Source organism: Verticillium dahliae, genomic scaffold (assembly GCF_000150675.1).
Source record: "Verticillium dahliae VdLs.17 supercont1.5 genomic scaffold, whole genome shotgun sequence".
NCBI classification, from domain to species: Eukaryota; Fungi; Ascomycota; class Sordariomycetes; order Glomerellales; family Plectosphaerellaceae; genus Verticillium; species Verticillium dahliae.
In genome coordinates, this window is record NW_009276938.1 from 1657185 (window position 1) to 1672681 (window position 15497).

At 54.6% G+C, this 15497-nt stretch overlaps 6 protein-coding genes across 6 annotated transcripts; 3 read left to right on the forward strand and 3 right to left on the reverse strand.

The window, feature by feature from the left end:
• Nucleotides 1-1179: 1179 nt before the first annotated feature.
• Nucleotides 1180-2747, forward strand: VDAG_03511 (mitochondrial import inner membrane translocase subunit tim-54; the record flags this gene model as incomplete). Its single annotated transcript, XM_009657376.1, has 2 exons — nt 1180-1221; nt 1299-2747. The coding sequence occupies 2 exons, from the start codon at nt 1180-1182 to the stop codon at nt 2745-2747; spliced, it is 1491 nt and encodes a 496-aa protein (XP_009655671.1).
• A 202-nt stretch (nt 2748-2949) lies between these two features.
• VDAG_03512 (uncharacterized protein) lies at nt 2950-3722 on the reverse strand (the record flags this gene model as incomplete). The annotated part of the gene is made up of 2 exons (XM_009657377.1): nt 2950-3422; nt 3491-3722. The coding sequence occupies 2 exons, from the start codon at nt 3720-3722 to the stop codon at nt 2950-2952; spliced, it is 705 nt and encodes a 234-aa protein (XP_009655672.1).
• A 564-nt stretch (nt 3723-4286) lies between these two features.
• VDAG_03513 (uncharacterized protein) lies at nt 4287-4988 on the reverse strand (the record flags this gene model as incomplete). The annotated part of the gene is made up of 1 exon (XM_009657378.1): nt 4287-4988. The coding sequence occupies one exon, from the start codon at nt 4986-4988 to the stop codon at nt 4287-4289; it is 702 nt and encodes a 233-aa protein (XP_009655673.1).
• A 2658-nt stretch (nt 4989-7646) lies between these two features.
• On the forward strand, nt 7647-8057 carry VDAG_03514 (uncharacterized protein; the record flags this gene model as incomplete). Its single annotated transcript, XM_009657379.1, has 1 exon — nt 7647-8057. One exon carries the CDS (start codon nt 7647-7649, stop codon nt 8055-8057), a length of 411 nt encoding a protein of 136 aa, XP_009655674.1.
• Nucleotides 8058-9043: 986 nt separating this feature from the next.
• VDAG_03515 (uncharacterized protein) lies at nt 9044-11599 on the forward strand (the record flags this gene model as incomplete). The annotated part of the gene is made up of 2 exons (XM_009657380.1): nt 9044-10925; nt 11325-11599. 2 exons carry the CDS (start codon nt 9044-9046, stop codon nt 11597-11599), a joined length of 2157 nt encoding a protein of 718 aa, XP_009655675.1.
• Nucleotides 11600-12637: 1038 nt separating this feature from the next.
• Nucleotides 12638-13654, reverse strand: VDAG_03516 (uncharacterized protein; the record flags this gene model as incomplete). Its single annotated transcript, XM_009657381.1, has 1 exon — nt 12638-13654. The coding sequence occupies one exon, from the start codon at nt 13652-13654 to the stop codon at nt 12638-12640; it is 1017 nt and encodes a 338-aa protein (XP_009655676.1).
• Nucleotides 13655-15497: the final 1843 nt, after the last annotated feature.

Genomic DNA, 15497 nt, shown 5'->3' on the forward strand with positions numbered 1-15497 from the left:
TGCGAATGGCCGTGCGGGGTTCCTCGAGGTTGCAAGGGGGGGAGGGGGATGTTTACCATGGCGCTGTCCAATGGAAGCTGTGTAGTTGGAACAGTCTGGTTGGTGTCGTGGATTGGAGGGGTAAAAAGGAGGCAAGTTGTCCCGGTCCGCCATACTGCCTGTCCTGACGCCCCCTGGATGAAGCCTTGCCAATTGATGTAGGTACCTACATACAGCATGTGCACATGGCACCTGTCAATGGAGCATCGAGGTATGCGTCTTTCACCGACTGTTGGGACAGGGTTTGTCTCTAGCTACGAGGTCCGTAATGCTCCGGATGGTTCCCCATTCTTACGGGGTTGGTGCAGCGCGCCGAAGAACGATGGAATGCACTGCTCTCCCTGCCTTGATATCATCGATGCCTCCATGGGTACGTGATGCTGTCTTGGATGCTGGGCATCGGGAGGAGAAGCACCTGGCACCCTGTACTTCAGCAGGAGCTCGTGCTCCCTTTCAGGTGTACCTGGGTAATCCGGTCATCCAGCTTGCCAGCGAGGCCGGCAGTCTGCCTAGTGCTCAGCCGTTTCTGTACAATGCTTGACACGCTGGCAACTCCTCGGCAATTGCTTTTCAGATGACCAGGGCGTCTTTCGACAGGGTGAGGCTTTTCCAGATCTCTTGGCTGCAGCAGCTGCCCACAGTAATGGCCAGGTATGGGAGGAGATACCTCGGGAGCAAGACTATTTCGTGACACTTTTGTCCCAGATTTCCAGTATCTACAAAGGCCATTGGCAGCGGCACAGGGCGAAACACCATCTACAAAGCAATTCGCAGGCCGATTATCAACATGCCAGGGATCCAGAGCAGCATTGTCACATAAGGTACCTAAGGTAAGGTACCTAGGTCTATCATTGAACCTCTGTGAGTTGGAAGTGGCAGAATAAGCTAGTCCCAGAACAGCAAGCGGTCACAGACACCGTCAAACGCCGAGGCTTCGCCGCCATGCCCGTTCTGGCTGGAACGACCCGTGCCGTTATCGCGCCTCGGTGAAGCTCTTATCGCGTCAAAATTTCCTGTCGTTTTCCCCCCTGGTGACCATCCATCCAAACAGACGTGACCTGTGACGAGCGACTGTCCATCACGACCTTCGTTTTCTCAAGAAGGGATATCCCAAGGGCCTTCATTGTCAATACGATCGCAATGGCTGACGCAAAACCCCCCGTCGATCCTGCCCCGGCTTCGGTACGTCCTTCATCCAAACCCCATCTAACCATCGTTCCATCGCGAGATGCCTCATGCTCACGTGTCACCAAACATAGGCCGCAACCCCTAGCACCGCCCCAGCCGCCTCTACCTCGACAACAAATAACAAGGCGCCAGGCTACAAAGTCCCCGAGCGAAACCCCGCCCTCCGCATGCTCGGCATCCCCAACCTCCCCAAGAAGCTCCCCTCGCGCAACTGGACCATCTTCCTAACCATCACGACGGCCTTCTCCGCTGCCGTCATCTACGACAAGCGCGAGAAGAAGCGCGCCACAGCCCGCTGGGCCCGCGCCGTCGCCCCGCTCGCCACCGAACTCATCGACAACCCCTCCCAGCTGCCGCGCAAGCTGACCGTTCTTCTCGAGGCCCCGCCCGGCGAGGGCCTGCGCGTCGCACAGGACCACTTTATCGAATACGTCAAGCCCGTGCTGGCGGCGTCCGGCCTCGACTGGGACTTTGTCCAGGGACGCCAGCAGGGCGACGTGCGTGCCGCCGTCGCCGAGAAGATTCGCCGCAAGAGGCGGCTGGCCGAGCGGCCGGACGAGGAGCTGCTGCCCACGGAGGAGAACGTCCGCGACGCCGTGCGCGCGAAGAACCAGATCCCCGAGTATCAGGGCGACGCCGGCGACATTGTCATTGGCCGCAACACCTGGAAGGAGTACATCCGCGGCCTGCATGAGGGCTGGCTGGGGCCCCTCGACGCCCCGGTGCAGCCCGAGCCCGAGACGAAGCCAGAGCCTGTGCTGTCCGCCGAGCCCGTCGTCACGCCCGTCGCCGACGCCCTCGCCGAGACGGTGGAAGAGGCCGAGAAGAAGGCCGCCGACGCCAAGGCTGCCGAAGAAAAGGCTGCCGAGGAAAAGGCCGCCGAGGAGAAGAAGAAGGAGGAAGAGAAGAAGAAGCGCCCGCCCCAGCCACCGTCCTACAACTCGACTGCCGACTACGCTGCCGCCCATCTCCCGCCCACGCTGCCCGAACAGCTCGCGCCCGCGGCTCCCATTCAGTTCCCTCATATTCTCGGCTTCTTCAACACCTTTACACGCCTCAAGCGCTTCCTGAACCGCCGCGCCCTGGCTGATGATATCGGTCGCGAGGTGGCCGCCGCCTGTTTTGCTGCGCACCGCGAGTGGCGTGAGGGCGAGCCTGGCGCGTCTTCGGATGACGATGAGTTGATGCTTGAGCAGCAGCGCGTCCTGGCGCACGAGGAGAAGAACTGGGTCAAGAGCGTGTGGGAGGAGGAGAAGGCGCCAGAGGAGGGCAAGGAGGCGGAGCCGCCGCGGGAGAAGGTGTGGCCGAAGCCGATGGTGCTGGACACCCGCATCGCCTCGCGCATGAGGAGATTCGAGGTTCAGCCCGAGGATGAGGCGCGTGCGAGAGCGATCGTCGTGCCCGAAGAGGAGATTGAAGGCTTCATCAAGGGCAGCTTGCGATCCATCGCTCAGTGGGGCATATTGGCGTTCGCTGCAGAGAACAAGGGACCCAACGTTGGCAACCTTGATGATGCTTGAACGAAGAGGATTCGTGGTGGACTGGGTTGTGTGACTACCTAATGTATGATACGCTTGGTGTGCCCGAGATTCATGACTCGAGGGCGATTTGGATGTACAGTATAGGCTCCTCCTTGGTGTTTAGAGCTTGATAGACGCTAGAGTACCATCTGACGACCAGATGGAGATAATGAGTGTCCCCTTTTGTTCTGTCTCCCGACCTTCACTCATCATCGTCTGAATCATATGCCACCAGTCCCACTTTTGGCGGCGGTGGACTCGCACTTGTTGGCTTAGTAGTGGTGGTTGTGGTCCTTGGCTGGGCTGCTGCTGTGGCAGAATCGTCGGGTTTGCCTCCATCGCCAGTCTTGCTGTCGCCCTTGCCACCCTCGCTCACCCTTCTCCTAATCAGCCCCTTCACCTCAGAACCGCGTTCTCTCTTCCTTTTCCTCCCCACAGCCCATTCGTCGGTTCCATCCTCTTCTGGCTTAGACTCCTCCTCGGCAGGTGTCTTAACTTGCACCTTCTGTCTCTCACGGAAAGCTTTCAATCCTTCCGTCGTCTCCTCTCTGACCCTCTCCTCCTCCATCCTCTTCTTCTCCCTCACCTCGTCCAAAAAGTCAATCTCATCATCATCCAAAGCGCGGAACTGGTTCCTAATCTTGTTTGCCTCCTCAAACGCCGCTTCCTTGGCCGCTGCATCATTGTGAGCATCCATTCGGCAGGCAGTCTGAAGGAGTAGAGCGACAGAGGCTGCAACCGACCTTTATTCGCTTGTAGCACGTCGTACAAGCTCTTCTCGCCGCCCTCGACAGCTTTCGCCCTTGCCTCCTCCCTTCGCCGCCTCTCAGCATCAAGCTCTCGCTGCACAGCCTCCCATTCGGCGTTACCTTTGCTGCGCGTCTCCTGGGCTGTGCTCTTGTCGCTGGCGTCTGGGGCGACGACCTCGCCCGTCTCGGCGTCAATCTTGCCGCCGGAAACGAAGCGGGAGGACATAATGACGGGTACTATGAGTCCAGTTCGACTGAAGTTTCAGATAAACGAGAGCTTAGAGGCTAGATAGGAAAATGAGCGTAGACCGAGTCAATGGTTGGAGGCAAGATGGTCAGATCTGGAGCTGTTAAAGTCGAATGATGAGATGTCAGTCTGGGGCTTAGTCAGCACCGGTGCTCCTACACACGGAACTCCTTCACCCCCTGAGCTGGACATTTCGCATCCCTTACACCAAGGGAACGGCAGCAAAACCCAGTACATGTCGAAAAGTGTCCAATCGATTTCAATGTGCCGAGTTCGCTGCATCAATATGGCGAGGGAATAATTGATTAGAATCGGCAAGGGCACGGCCGGCCCATTACGGCCTGGCTCCAACATACATCGCGACCTCTGTCCAATCAAATAAAATGTGTGTACAATTCTGTCAATTGTTCAGGGAGAAGCCAGTTGTACTACAGGATAGACTACCCAGACTAAACATACCTCGCCCCAGAGGCAAATGAGAAGTTTTGTATAATGTGACATGGATGGGTTTTGGGACATGTCCTTCTGATCGAACTTGCTGGCCTAAAATGTAACAAGAAGCAAAAGAGACAGGAGAACACCTCCGAGTCTGCAAAGAGTATCGGCACCAGCCGTGTAGACAACATCTGGAGCATCAGGGGTTGTTTCGCCCTGTGACCCATGTTCCGCACCGCTTGGAGGCTTGGCCGCCGTCACATCGTGAGATCCATGCTCTGTAACCCTAGAAGGCCCAGTGGCTATCCAATCATCAGATCCGTGTTGGACACCTCTTGAAGGCGCGACGACGTGTGTCATTTCGGGCACATAGGGCCTGCCTCCGTTGGGGAAGGTCAGCGTCGCTGTGATGGGCTCTACGCCGCAGCTGGTGCAGGTCTCTACCGCCGTGGTAAAGCCAGCAAGGATAAAGGTCGGGTCCGTCATTGTCGGGATGGCTGACATGCCGGAATAAACATGCTCGACCACGTAAGGCCTGTCAACGATGCCGGTGGGACAGAAGGCAGCCAAGGTGGTCGTGAGGCGGGTCGTGTGAACGCATACTGCGCAGTCACATTGGAAGCAGTCGGGAACGAAGACGGTGACAGCAGTGTCTTGCATATGCGGAGACCGGGTGGGTGTTGCAATACTCGATGTGACAGTGATGCAAGTCGTGACGATGATGGTGGTATATGTGGAGGGTTGGGCAACGACGTGCAGCGACTGTAGGAGGGCCGTTAAGAGCGCAAGTGACTGCACCATGCTCTTCATTTTGAAGACTGAAGGCTGTTTCTGGTGCGAACTTGGGTGTTGAAAAACGCATAAACGAGACTATTTGCGGTACGCACAACGCGAAATGTCACATACCCGGGTTTTGGCAGGTGGCAGGTGACGGATGTACTTAACCAGTGATGATCGCTCCCGATCATGTCATGTTTACTGTGGCGTCAATCCGGCATCTCGTTCGATGCTTCCAGCCTGCGATGAGTAGAATGGAGGCATAAGGGTCCAAAGTTCAATGCCAGAGGCAACAATGCTGTGTTTTGCCATCCTCTCACATACCACGCTTGATCAGCCTGCTCTGTCGACATCCCTGTGGCGAAGGCTTCAACAGTCACAAGTCTGGAATCCAAGAAATGGCCGAGACACAAAGCAATTGCGTATTCTACTGTACCCGAGTACCCGGAATCGTAAGTGCTCTCCCAATCCTTAAAGACTATATCCCATCACCACACCTACTGCGCAGTGCAGTTAGAGTGTTTCATGAGCCGTGGCGCTGTCTGTGCCAGGAAATGGGACGAGCTGCTATTTGACCGAGGCCGAAAGCTTTGGGAACGGCTGCTGAATGCTATTGAAGAAAAATTGCTGGCTCGTAAAGTGAGACATAGAGCCGCTTGTTATTCAAGAGACCGCGGGTCGGATGAGACAAGAGTTTGATCGGAATTCGTTCTAGTGCGCATACACCAGCCACGATTCGAACATGAACCAAAATCCAGCGGCATTTCAATGTCAGCACCTTCCAAGTTTCTGTAGATGCAACAACGCAAAGCACCAATGGCGGAGAAGAGACCATCGTTCGACTTGGGGTCCCCGAGGGGCCTCGATCCCCTGAATATGGAACGTGGTCATCCCTTTGTTTGAATTGGAATGAAACATCTTTCAGACGAAGATTATTCAGGATTCGGGGGTGATGATATCCAGCTGGATGGCAAATTCGACGACTGCAGGTTCTTGGATTTGGCAGTCAGCTTACAAAACGAATCAAAGGCCTGGAAACCCCCGATATTGGAGATGCTGAAATTTCGTCAACATAACCGTCTCTCCTCATCCACCACCAGATTCTGGCGGCAGTAGGTCGACTGGCTGATGAATATGACGCTTCCTTATCTTTTTCCATATCTTGCTTTAGCGAATTGGTGTCATGGACACGATCAGCTACGCAACGCAAACATACAAGCTCGTGCAGACCTGCCGGTTGAGTTTTGCTACACCTATACAACTACCTTTTTGGTGCCAGTAGACAATGCTACTCAGACGCCAGCTCCCATTCCGATCACATCACTGCCAGCATCGTTCGTCACGATAACGCAGCCATATACCGGAGTTGCCCCTATCACAGGGCCTACTGCTGTTACAACGATCGCTCCATCTGGGACAAACCCGGGCACGGTTATTATCCAGACGCCAACATCGATCCCTCCGTTCCTAGCACCGTCGTTTGTCACGACGACAGAGCCATACACTGGAACTGTACCGATCACGGGACCAACCGCTGTCACAACCATACCCCCTTCGGGCACAAATCCTGGCACTGTCATCATCCAAACGCCAGGCTCAACCGTCACAACGACGCAGCCTTATACCGGGACGGTACCTATAACTGGACCTACCACTGTGAGGACTATACCAGCATCAGGCACGAAGCCTGGCACCGTTGTCGTTCAGACGCCAACATCTGTTCCCGCGCCCTTCCGCCTACAGTCTACCGTAACAATCACACAGCCATATACTGGTAGCTTCCCCATCACAGGACCTACGACCATTATCACAATTCCTGCGTCTGGAACAGTACCTGGTACTGTTATCATTCAGACGCCGACATCAGTTCCCGTGCAACCTCAGCCACCCTCCACTGTGACGATCACTCAGCCATACACTGGCACCGTTCCTATCACGGGACCTACAACCGTGACGACTATTTCTCTGTCTGGGACAGTGCCTGGGACTGTCATCATCCAGACTCCGACATCAGTTCCCGTCCCGCCCCAGCCGCCGTCAACTGTAACAATCACACAGCCATATACTGGCACCGTTCCTATCACAGGACCTACCACTATTGCGACTATCCCTGCCTCAGGAACGGTGCCTGGTACTGTCATTATTCAGTCTCCCGCGTCTCAAGTCGTTCCCAGTGTGAGCAGCGCAGCACCCGAACCCAGCAGCTCGGCGCCAGTACCTAGCAGCGTAGCACCAGAGCCTAGCAGCATCTCAAGCGTCCCAAGTGCTGCCTCAAGTGTTGCCCCGAGTGTTGCCCCGAGTGTTGCCCCAAGTGCTGCCTCGAGTGTTGCCCCGAGTGTTGCCCCGAGTGTTGCCCCGAGTGTTGCCTCGAGTGCTATCCCAAGCCAAAGCGCGATACCGAGCGACGCCTGCGAGCCGGCACTTGTTCAAAATTGCCCGGGCTCAGGACTGGACGTTAGCCTATACGCAAACTCATGGAGCCCACTCCTCGGCTACGGCGTCCCTCCTGTGAGAAACCCGACAGGCGGCGTCGGACCCGACTACTATCGACCACTCACACCCCTGGACACCGGCGTGACAAATTAATTGTCGTTTCCGGCCCCTGTCCGTCCGCTTAACAACCAGGGAGTACGCCTGCCCGAGCAGCCCAGCATCAACTACTTCCCGACCGCCACGTCGACCTACGCCGGCATGACATTCAACCCGAACAACATCACCCTCGTGTACACGGGTTACTACGTCCCCGCCAGCAGCGGCACGTACGAATTCTGCTCCGCCAACGCCGATAACGTGGTCAATTTTTACTTTGGCCAGGCGGCGTTCCCTTGCGGCGACGCGTCTGTTACCTCGACACCAGCCGGCGTCGATCCCACCATTTATCAGGCCTTTGGCTTCACGCAGGCAACCGTCTGCGTGTCGAGAGATCTCGTAGCCGGCTCGCCGTACCCGATGCGCATTGTCTACGGCAACTACGGTTTGCCTGCGGGTTCGACCGTTACCGTTGCTCCTCCCGGGGAGGCGGGGTCTTCCACTTGGGCTGGGCAATTGTACGAGGGGACTTGCACCACCGTGACGCCGCCGACGAGATTCAAGCAATTGTAATGCCAGGCCGGGTTGTTGATAATGTAGTCTGCACCAAGGCAATGCAGATAGAACCAGTCAGACTTTGATGCAGGGAGCGTGAAACAACTTTTCTCACCCAAATAGTAATGATTTTCAACAGCTTCCCCAGAGATTGAAGGCTATCTCAAGTCGCGGCTCATATGTGTGAGACTGTAACGAATTGACTAAGGGCGACAAGGGCCGGACACATCTAACCTAATACAGCTCTGTCGTAAATGATGTTAGATGCTTTACCAGCCCCCCTTGATTCCTTTGGAGGCATAGGACCTAGCGAAACTGATATTATAATTACTACCACTAGTTTCGACGTGAAAACGTTAGAAGCTATAAGTCAGTTGTTGAAGGAAATGTCGTTCCCCAGCGTCTTCACACGAGTAAGCAATGCGATTGTGTTCGTACAAAGAGTAATCCTGAATCAGGTATGCCTCATTGCCATGATTTGTCTGACCACAGTCGCAGTGACAGAGAGCTCTCCCGCGACAGGAAAGCCTTTGATAATGAAGAACGGGCCGAAGTCGTCGGTTCTAAACATTGCTCTGTTGATCTTCGGGTGGAAATGATTACAGCAGGAGTTTATCATTCATAACCTTGATTCCATATAGTCGGTAACACGGCGTACTTGTTGTAGAACCAGAATCTGAAGGAAGGTAATTGATAACGCATTGACTCCAATCCTAATGCTTACTTCAAGTTCACTGCACCTATCACCTGCCCCTAAGATCTGGGGGGTTCGCCAAGGCAGCCTGCTGCATAATATTGGTCACATCGCAGCTCGCTTACGGGCAACTGTGAGGGGCAGATAATAACAAGGCTCTGGCATTCCCCTTGTCTTATGTAGATAGATAAGGCAGTCCGCATATTTCTCATCTTGGATCTCTTGCTCGCCTCGTCTTTGCGGTTCCGGTCATCATCTCAACCCTCACTAAACTGTACTTGGTCATCGTTTTGACTTGGTAGATCTCTCCATGGATCACCTACCAGTGCCGAGCGACCGTTGCCTTGTGGACCACATCAGAATACCATACTTGGCAACCGACAAATATGATGCTCCTTTCAGCAGCTATCCGCACAGAAGCGGGTGGAATCTCAAACTAGGGAGTGAGTTGGCGAGAGAGATAGCCTTTGCTCCCGAATCTCAAGCAGCCAGATACATCGGATCCCTCGCCCAAACCTGGCTCTACTTCGGCCTACTAGCCCAGTTCCTGGGTGAGCCCGTCAATCAAGAGACATTTCGGCTTATGGATAATGTCGAAGATGGACCTGCTCGTCTATGCACACAACCGTTGGAGCAACTGGTGTGTGCTCGAACGCAGACACTCCTAGACCATTTCAATGTCAACGGTAGTCGTGAGATCGAGTCTTTTCGTGACGAATTTCAAGACGTTCTGATAATGGTCCGACATCAGACCTTGTTACTTCTTCCAAAAGAGGCCGACCAGGACAGTGCAGTCGCCATGACATGTTTGGCCATAGCTGCGTTGGCCGACTACCTTTCCACCGCGCTTCTCGGTCTCTGTCAACGAACAGGATTGGACTCTCCCGTCACGCAGGTCTGGAGGTTGTTGAACACTGGGTTCCAGTTCGATTGCGGCCTACCGCTATTGCAGCTGATGTCGGAACAAGGGTGGTGTCCGTCCATCCTAACAGACGTTTCCTACGATCCACAAGTGGACACAGTCTCGGTCCTGTGGTATATCGGAAACTTGCTTCCACCAAACAATGACATACCGCACGCGGTATGCACTCCAATAGCGTGCGCTCTACATCACGTTGACGAGACACAATACGCCCAGGTTCACGCCTTCGAGGATTGCCGCTGTGATGCTGTGGGCCCAGGACTTTCGGAACTGGAAACAATCATACGTAACGGGAAGATTCCTGTTATGAAGCTCGAAGGCAATATGCTGAGTGTTCGAGAGGCTGAGACTGGATCTGCCTTTGTAGCGATATCACACGTCTGGGCTGACGGCATGGGAAACCCTGCAGCCAACACTCTTCCTCTTTGCCGCATACTCGAGATCCAAAGGCTCGTCAACGAACTGCCGAAAAGGAATAGAGACAATCAAGACAACACGCCGTTCTGGATTGACACCTTATGTGTGCCGCGCGGGCCTAGAGATCTACGAAGAATTGCCCTGGGCCAGCTGCGGAAGCCCTACGAGCAAGCGGCTGACGTCCTCGTCCTTGACTCGTACTTGAGACGGCAAATCTCAGAAGGACGTACTACGTCTGAGCTGCTTGCAGTGATTGCTTTATGCCCGTGGTCCCATCGGCTTTGGACTTTCCAAGAGGGCCGTATCCCTCGCCAGCCGGCCTACGTTTGGTTTTCTTTCCAAGACGCAGTCATAGATCTATCCTCCAGGTTAAGAACACCCGAGCCCAATTTTCCTACGCGGGCTGCCCGAACTGTATCCCTTAGGCTTTTGTTGGGCCACCAGCAGACACGAGCCAGTGCTGGTTTGCTACCTGACGAGCACCTCCACCACCCGTCTGTCCTCCGACAAGTGCTAGCTGGACGAAGAACATCCAGATCCGAAGATGAGGCGCTGTGCATTAGCTCGCTTCTCAATCTTGCTCCAGATGTGGCCGACAAGATCATCTGTTCAGCTGGGGAGGCGCGCATGGCCGCAATATGGGACCACCTGCCCACCATACCTGTTGGGATCGCCTTCTCCAAGTCGACGAAGAAACTGAACATTTCCGGGTTTCGATGGGCGCCGTCGACATTCATGGGCGACTCGGACACAAGTCTTAAGCATTGGGAGGGGCCCAACGGCACCTGGGCAGCGCCACCCGCGCAAGCAACGCCAACGGGTCTCGCGATACACAGGCCGGCAATGCTTCTCGGTACGTGCGACGATCGTTCCCGACGAAAGCTCAGCAAACTGTGTCATCTACAGTCTTTTCCAAACGGGAAGGTCTTCGTGTTGCGCGACCAGTTCGGGGTTTGGTATGACTGTGTACTGGAGGGGTTGTGGCACGCCAGACCGCACGAGATTCACCCAAACGAAAGGTTCATGATCATCATGGAAGAAGACCTGCAAACCAACATGAGATCACAGCCGGACGAAACGAGCGCGTTCAGTCCGCGCGGAACGGGGCAGGGCTTGCTGGCATCGTATCATGAGGGTTCCATACCAGGGGCGGGAGGGAGCCCCATTCGAGTCAAGGTTCATCGCCACGTTGCTTGCACCATGGTGTCCGAGAAAAAGAACGAAGTAAGAACGTTACTAATGGCTTTTGCAGACGATTTCTGCTCAGGAGCCTTATCGGAAGGAGACCACGAGCTGAGTTCTGATCTGGTCATGAGACGTCAGATAGGAGACGCTGTGGTAGATTTCCTAGGAGATCATCCGAGTGTTCTCGATCTCATGAAAGGCATCAATGTGCACGGGCAGTGGGGGGAGGATGACGACCTCGCCATACGCGACTGCATTGGCCTTGTGGAAGCCTTTGTCGAATACGGTGATTTCCTCGCGGTAAATACGACTCAGACAGACAGGATCTGGTGCCTTGGTTGATGTGACTAGACAAGCCTTTTGTTAGATGACGTATACGAACCATCGTGAGCGTCCGAAACCAATAAGTACCATGGCGTTACCTCAAGGCCGTTAGATAAGGATGGCTAATAAGGTACCGTAGAAGACAAAGGATAAATGTAATTCAATGTTTCATGTTTTGTTTTTGTCTCCTAATCTTGCGCGGCATCGCAGCTGGGGACCTGGTTGGGCTAAGAACAAAAGAACACCCATCCCAAAGTTAACGCTGAACAACCGTAACCCTAATGTTGTCTCCCCCGGTTTATACTGAATGCCTGTCGCCCGCCGATGAGAGCCCTCTAAAACTCATAAGAAACAAGTGCCAAGCACGCCGAGCGGCTGGCAGGTGAAGAACGTAAGACAAATTTCCAACCCGTGTGAGAGTCCAACTCTCCGATTTCACCGATGCAATGCAGAAATAACCTCCTCCCGTATAAACCTGTTTTCGCGAACCCCTTGCAGACAGAAAAGCAACCGCGAACTTATGTACCGAGCAGAAGAAAAGGACTTTTTGTGTGACGAAAAAAGGGAAGAAAGGGGAAATAATTACATCTGAAATTGACTCATGGACACCAGAGCCAAATGAAAACAAGTCTATCAAGGACGCCAGTCCTGGGAATCGTGAATCGACTCTTGAACGCCGCAAGCTGAAGGTCGATCCGTATACCGAGAGAAAGTAAAGGTAAGGTGTCATTAAGGGCAGACCCAGAAACGGCATTCTGGAGTCAGGATCCGAGCCCGTGTCGTAAAATGTGAGCAGTCATTGTGGAAGACTGTCTGTCCGGTTTCGATGATTGTCGGAACATGCTGCGTCGGCATAGCTTTTTTTGTTGTTCCGTCGTAAGGGTATCTGAAGAAATGCAATCGTCCTTTTTTCCGTAAAACAAGAAATACCAAGTGCCCTGACCTGGGAGCACTGGATCATGCAAAGCTTTTGTTTGGCTGACGTCAACGACTCGGGATCTAGGCAAAGCCCGTAGAGTAATTCCATCAGGATGCATCATGGTGGTGCTTGGTGCTCTAGCTCATGACAGGCTGGCCAAAATAGCCGTGCTGCTTGATGGGAGCCACACAGTTCGGGCAGCTACACTCCGCGATGCCATGTTCCCACATGCCCTGTCCTTGGTTGAAGGCGTAGTGCTGAGGGTACGTGGCGTGGCGGTGGCCGTAGTAGGAGCCGTGCGCGACAGGCTGCTGCTGGTAGCGTGCATTCCATTGTCCGTTGGCGGCAGCAGAAGAGAACCATTCGTTGTAGCGCGCGTTGGCTGAGGAAGCCGAGTTCATGTACTCAGGAGTGCCGTAGCCGGAATCCGGGGGGGTGAGAGGCGCGGAGGGCCAGCCCATGGTGGACGAATTGACTGACCAGTCAACGGGGCCCATGCGATACGAGTGAGTTTGAGCCATGTCGCCACGCTTAATAGACTGGTAGCGCTCATACTCGGCGGCCTGTTGCTGAATCCAAGCGTTGTGCGAGTTGCGCCCGCCGTAACGTGTGAGGTCGGTATCAATGGCAGGCACCAGAGATGCGAGCCTATCCCGGTTGGCACGAGCGACGGCCTGCTCTTTCAAGACCTTCCAGTCGTCCCAGCTCTTGAGCCACGCGTTGTAATCCCGGCTGAAGTCAAGGTTGACATAGAGCCCGAAGCTTGACTCGACAAGCCACTTCTTCTCCATGGCGTTGAGTTCGGTGACCGCAATGCCACTAACCTCGGCCCAAGAGCGGTTCTGGAACGTGTTGTCGTCAAGGAACTTGCTCGCCAGAATGAGCGAGACGGTAGCCATGCGCCAGAGGTCAGCATCGGTGATGTGGTAGACGCTCTGCTCAGGCATGTTCATGCGCTTGGCGAGGTAGTTCATGCCCAAGAGGATGGTGCTCTTGGGCAGACGCGTCGACGACAGAATGCTGGCGATGAACTTGCGGAAGGAAGAAGAAGCAGCGGAGCCGGGAGTCACGACGCTGGTCGCCATTTCCGCGACAAACTCAGCCATGTGCTCGACCTCATAGTCGAGGACGGCACAAACTCCTCCCCCGGCCATGTTGGCGGTTGATCAAGAATTCGACGAGGATCTGGGGATCTCGTCGAGATGATTACGCTTTGATTAGAAACGCTGTAAGGATGACCGGCGGCAACGGGTGGCGATGATGAAAAGGCTGGCAGCTTGCTGGCAATTGCGCGGCAAAGGAAAGGGGATGACGTGACGTCTAGTAGTTCCGGCTCTCCATAAATGAGATGCTGATCCGAGTTCTACTTTGAATGCGGAATGAGGCTGGTTTGGAATGAACGTCGACGACCTCTATGAGAGAGGTGTATTAGGTATCGTTTCGAGAGCGAAGCCACACAAGTGGGCGAGAGTGTGTATCGGCTCGATCAATGAAGACGATGGGCAGGGCGCAGAAGGGAGTCGATCGGCAAAGGATGCTGCAGAGGCGGACGAATTAGTAAACGGAATTTCAGGGTTGAAGCATAATGGTGGTGTGAAAATCCAGCGGAAGAGAAAAAACGAGTCGTCTGTGCCTGGACCTGATGCACTATTTACGTCCTGGTGCGTCAAACAAGGACGGGCCGGAAAGTTTGCGTCCAAGGTTGCGTGTATGCTAAACAACTGGGTCTGGATTGTTCGGACGACCAGAGCCGAGGGATCCCGCCCTAAGTGACAGAGTCCTTTCGTAGTCCGCGTCACTGATCTCGAGGGGGACCCGTCTGCAGACTGTGAAGGTGCGGCGGCTCAAAGGAAGGTGTATCATGTCTTTAGTGTGAGAGCTGTTGATGACCACGGTATTCGATTCCTTGCGTCTTGGTCGAAAGTGTATAGAAATCCGGCCAGGGCAGACAGGCAAGCACCGACTAGGATAGAAGAATCATCATGGAGTGTTTACAAACCTCGTAGTGAAAGAGCACCGTGGGAGACTCGAGAAAGAGGAGGCTCGTTGATATCGTTAACGCTTTTGTTGCTTCGTTGTATGTTGTTGTTGGCCGGGATCGCGAAGTGCGAATGTGCGGCAAAGAATGATATCCTAGGAAGCGAGTCGACGACTACTCGAAGGCAAATCGGTTGGTCGAGGACAGGATACACGTCGTGATCGTCAACGTAAGGCTCGTGTTCGCAAAAGGTGAACCCAGAATGTGTTGATTGGGAGAGAGGAGAGTTGGGGGAGAGGAGGCGAAGAGAGGTTGAGGCGAGAGAGGAGAGAGTGTAGAAAAGAAAAGGGACGAGTCGGCAAGAGAGGATGACGGAGGGAAGAATAGCTAGTGTTCGTGGGCGGGTTGGGATCCAATGTGAAGGTCTAGGGTGGACACCACCAGATGGAGGAGCGGGTCTTCGGGGAGACAGAGAGGTCTACTGATTGAGGGTGCGGTAAAAAAGGGTTGGAGGTGTGTGTGGGCAGAAAATGAAAGGCCTGGCGTGGCGGATGGGATGGGATTGGCGGCAGCCCAGCGGAACGAGCCAGTGGAGGCCCAGGTAGGCGTGAGGCAAGTGCGAGAGCAAACCCAGTCCTGTTCCAGTGACAGTGGTGCAGGGTAATGAAGAACCCCGGCAAGTTCAGTGGACAGTGGACAGGTACGATGGGGCAGGCGCCAGGTGGTTCGGACTGTCCTCTATTGGTAAAGCACCTACCTTAGCTAAGGTACCTTACCGTAGTGGGCGGGCAAGGGTCGGAGGAGGAGTGACAAGTACACCACCGTGCACTGTGCCGTCATAAAATAAAGGCAGGCAGGCACAATGTACTGTCGGCACACAGGTAGACACAACCGGGCAGGGAGGAGGAGGAGGAGGAGGAGGAACGTGTGTCCCCAGGGTACATGGTACCGACCTTGAGAGCGCCTGGTCAAAACAGGAGGAGACCCTTTGGGGTGCTGGCCGAGTGACCCCTTCTCCT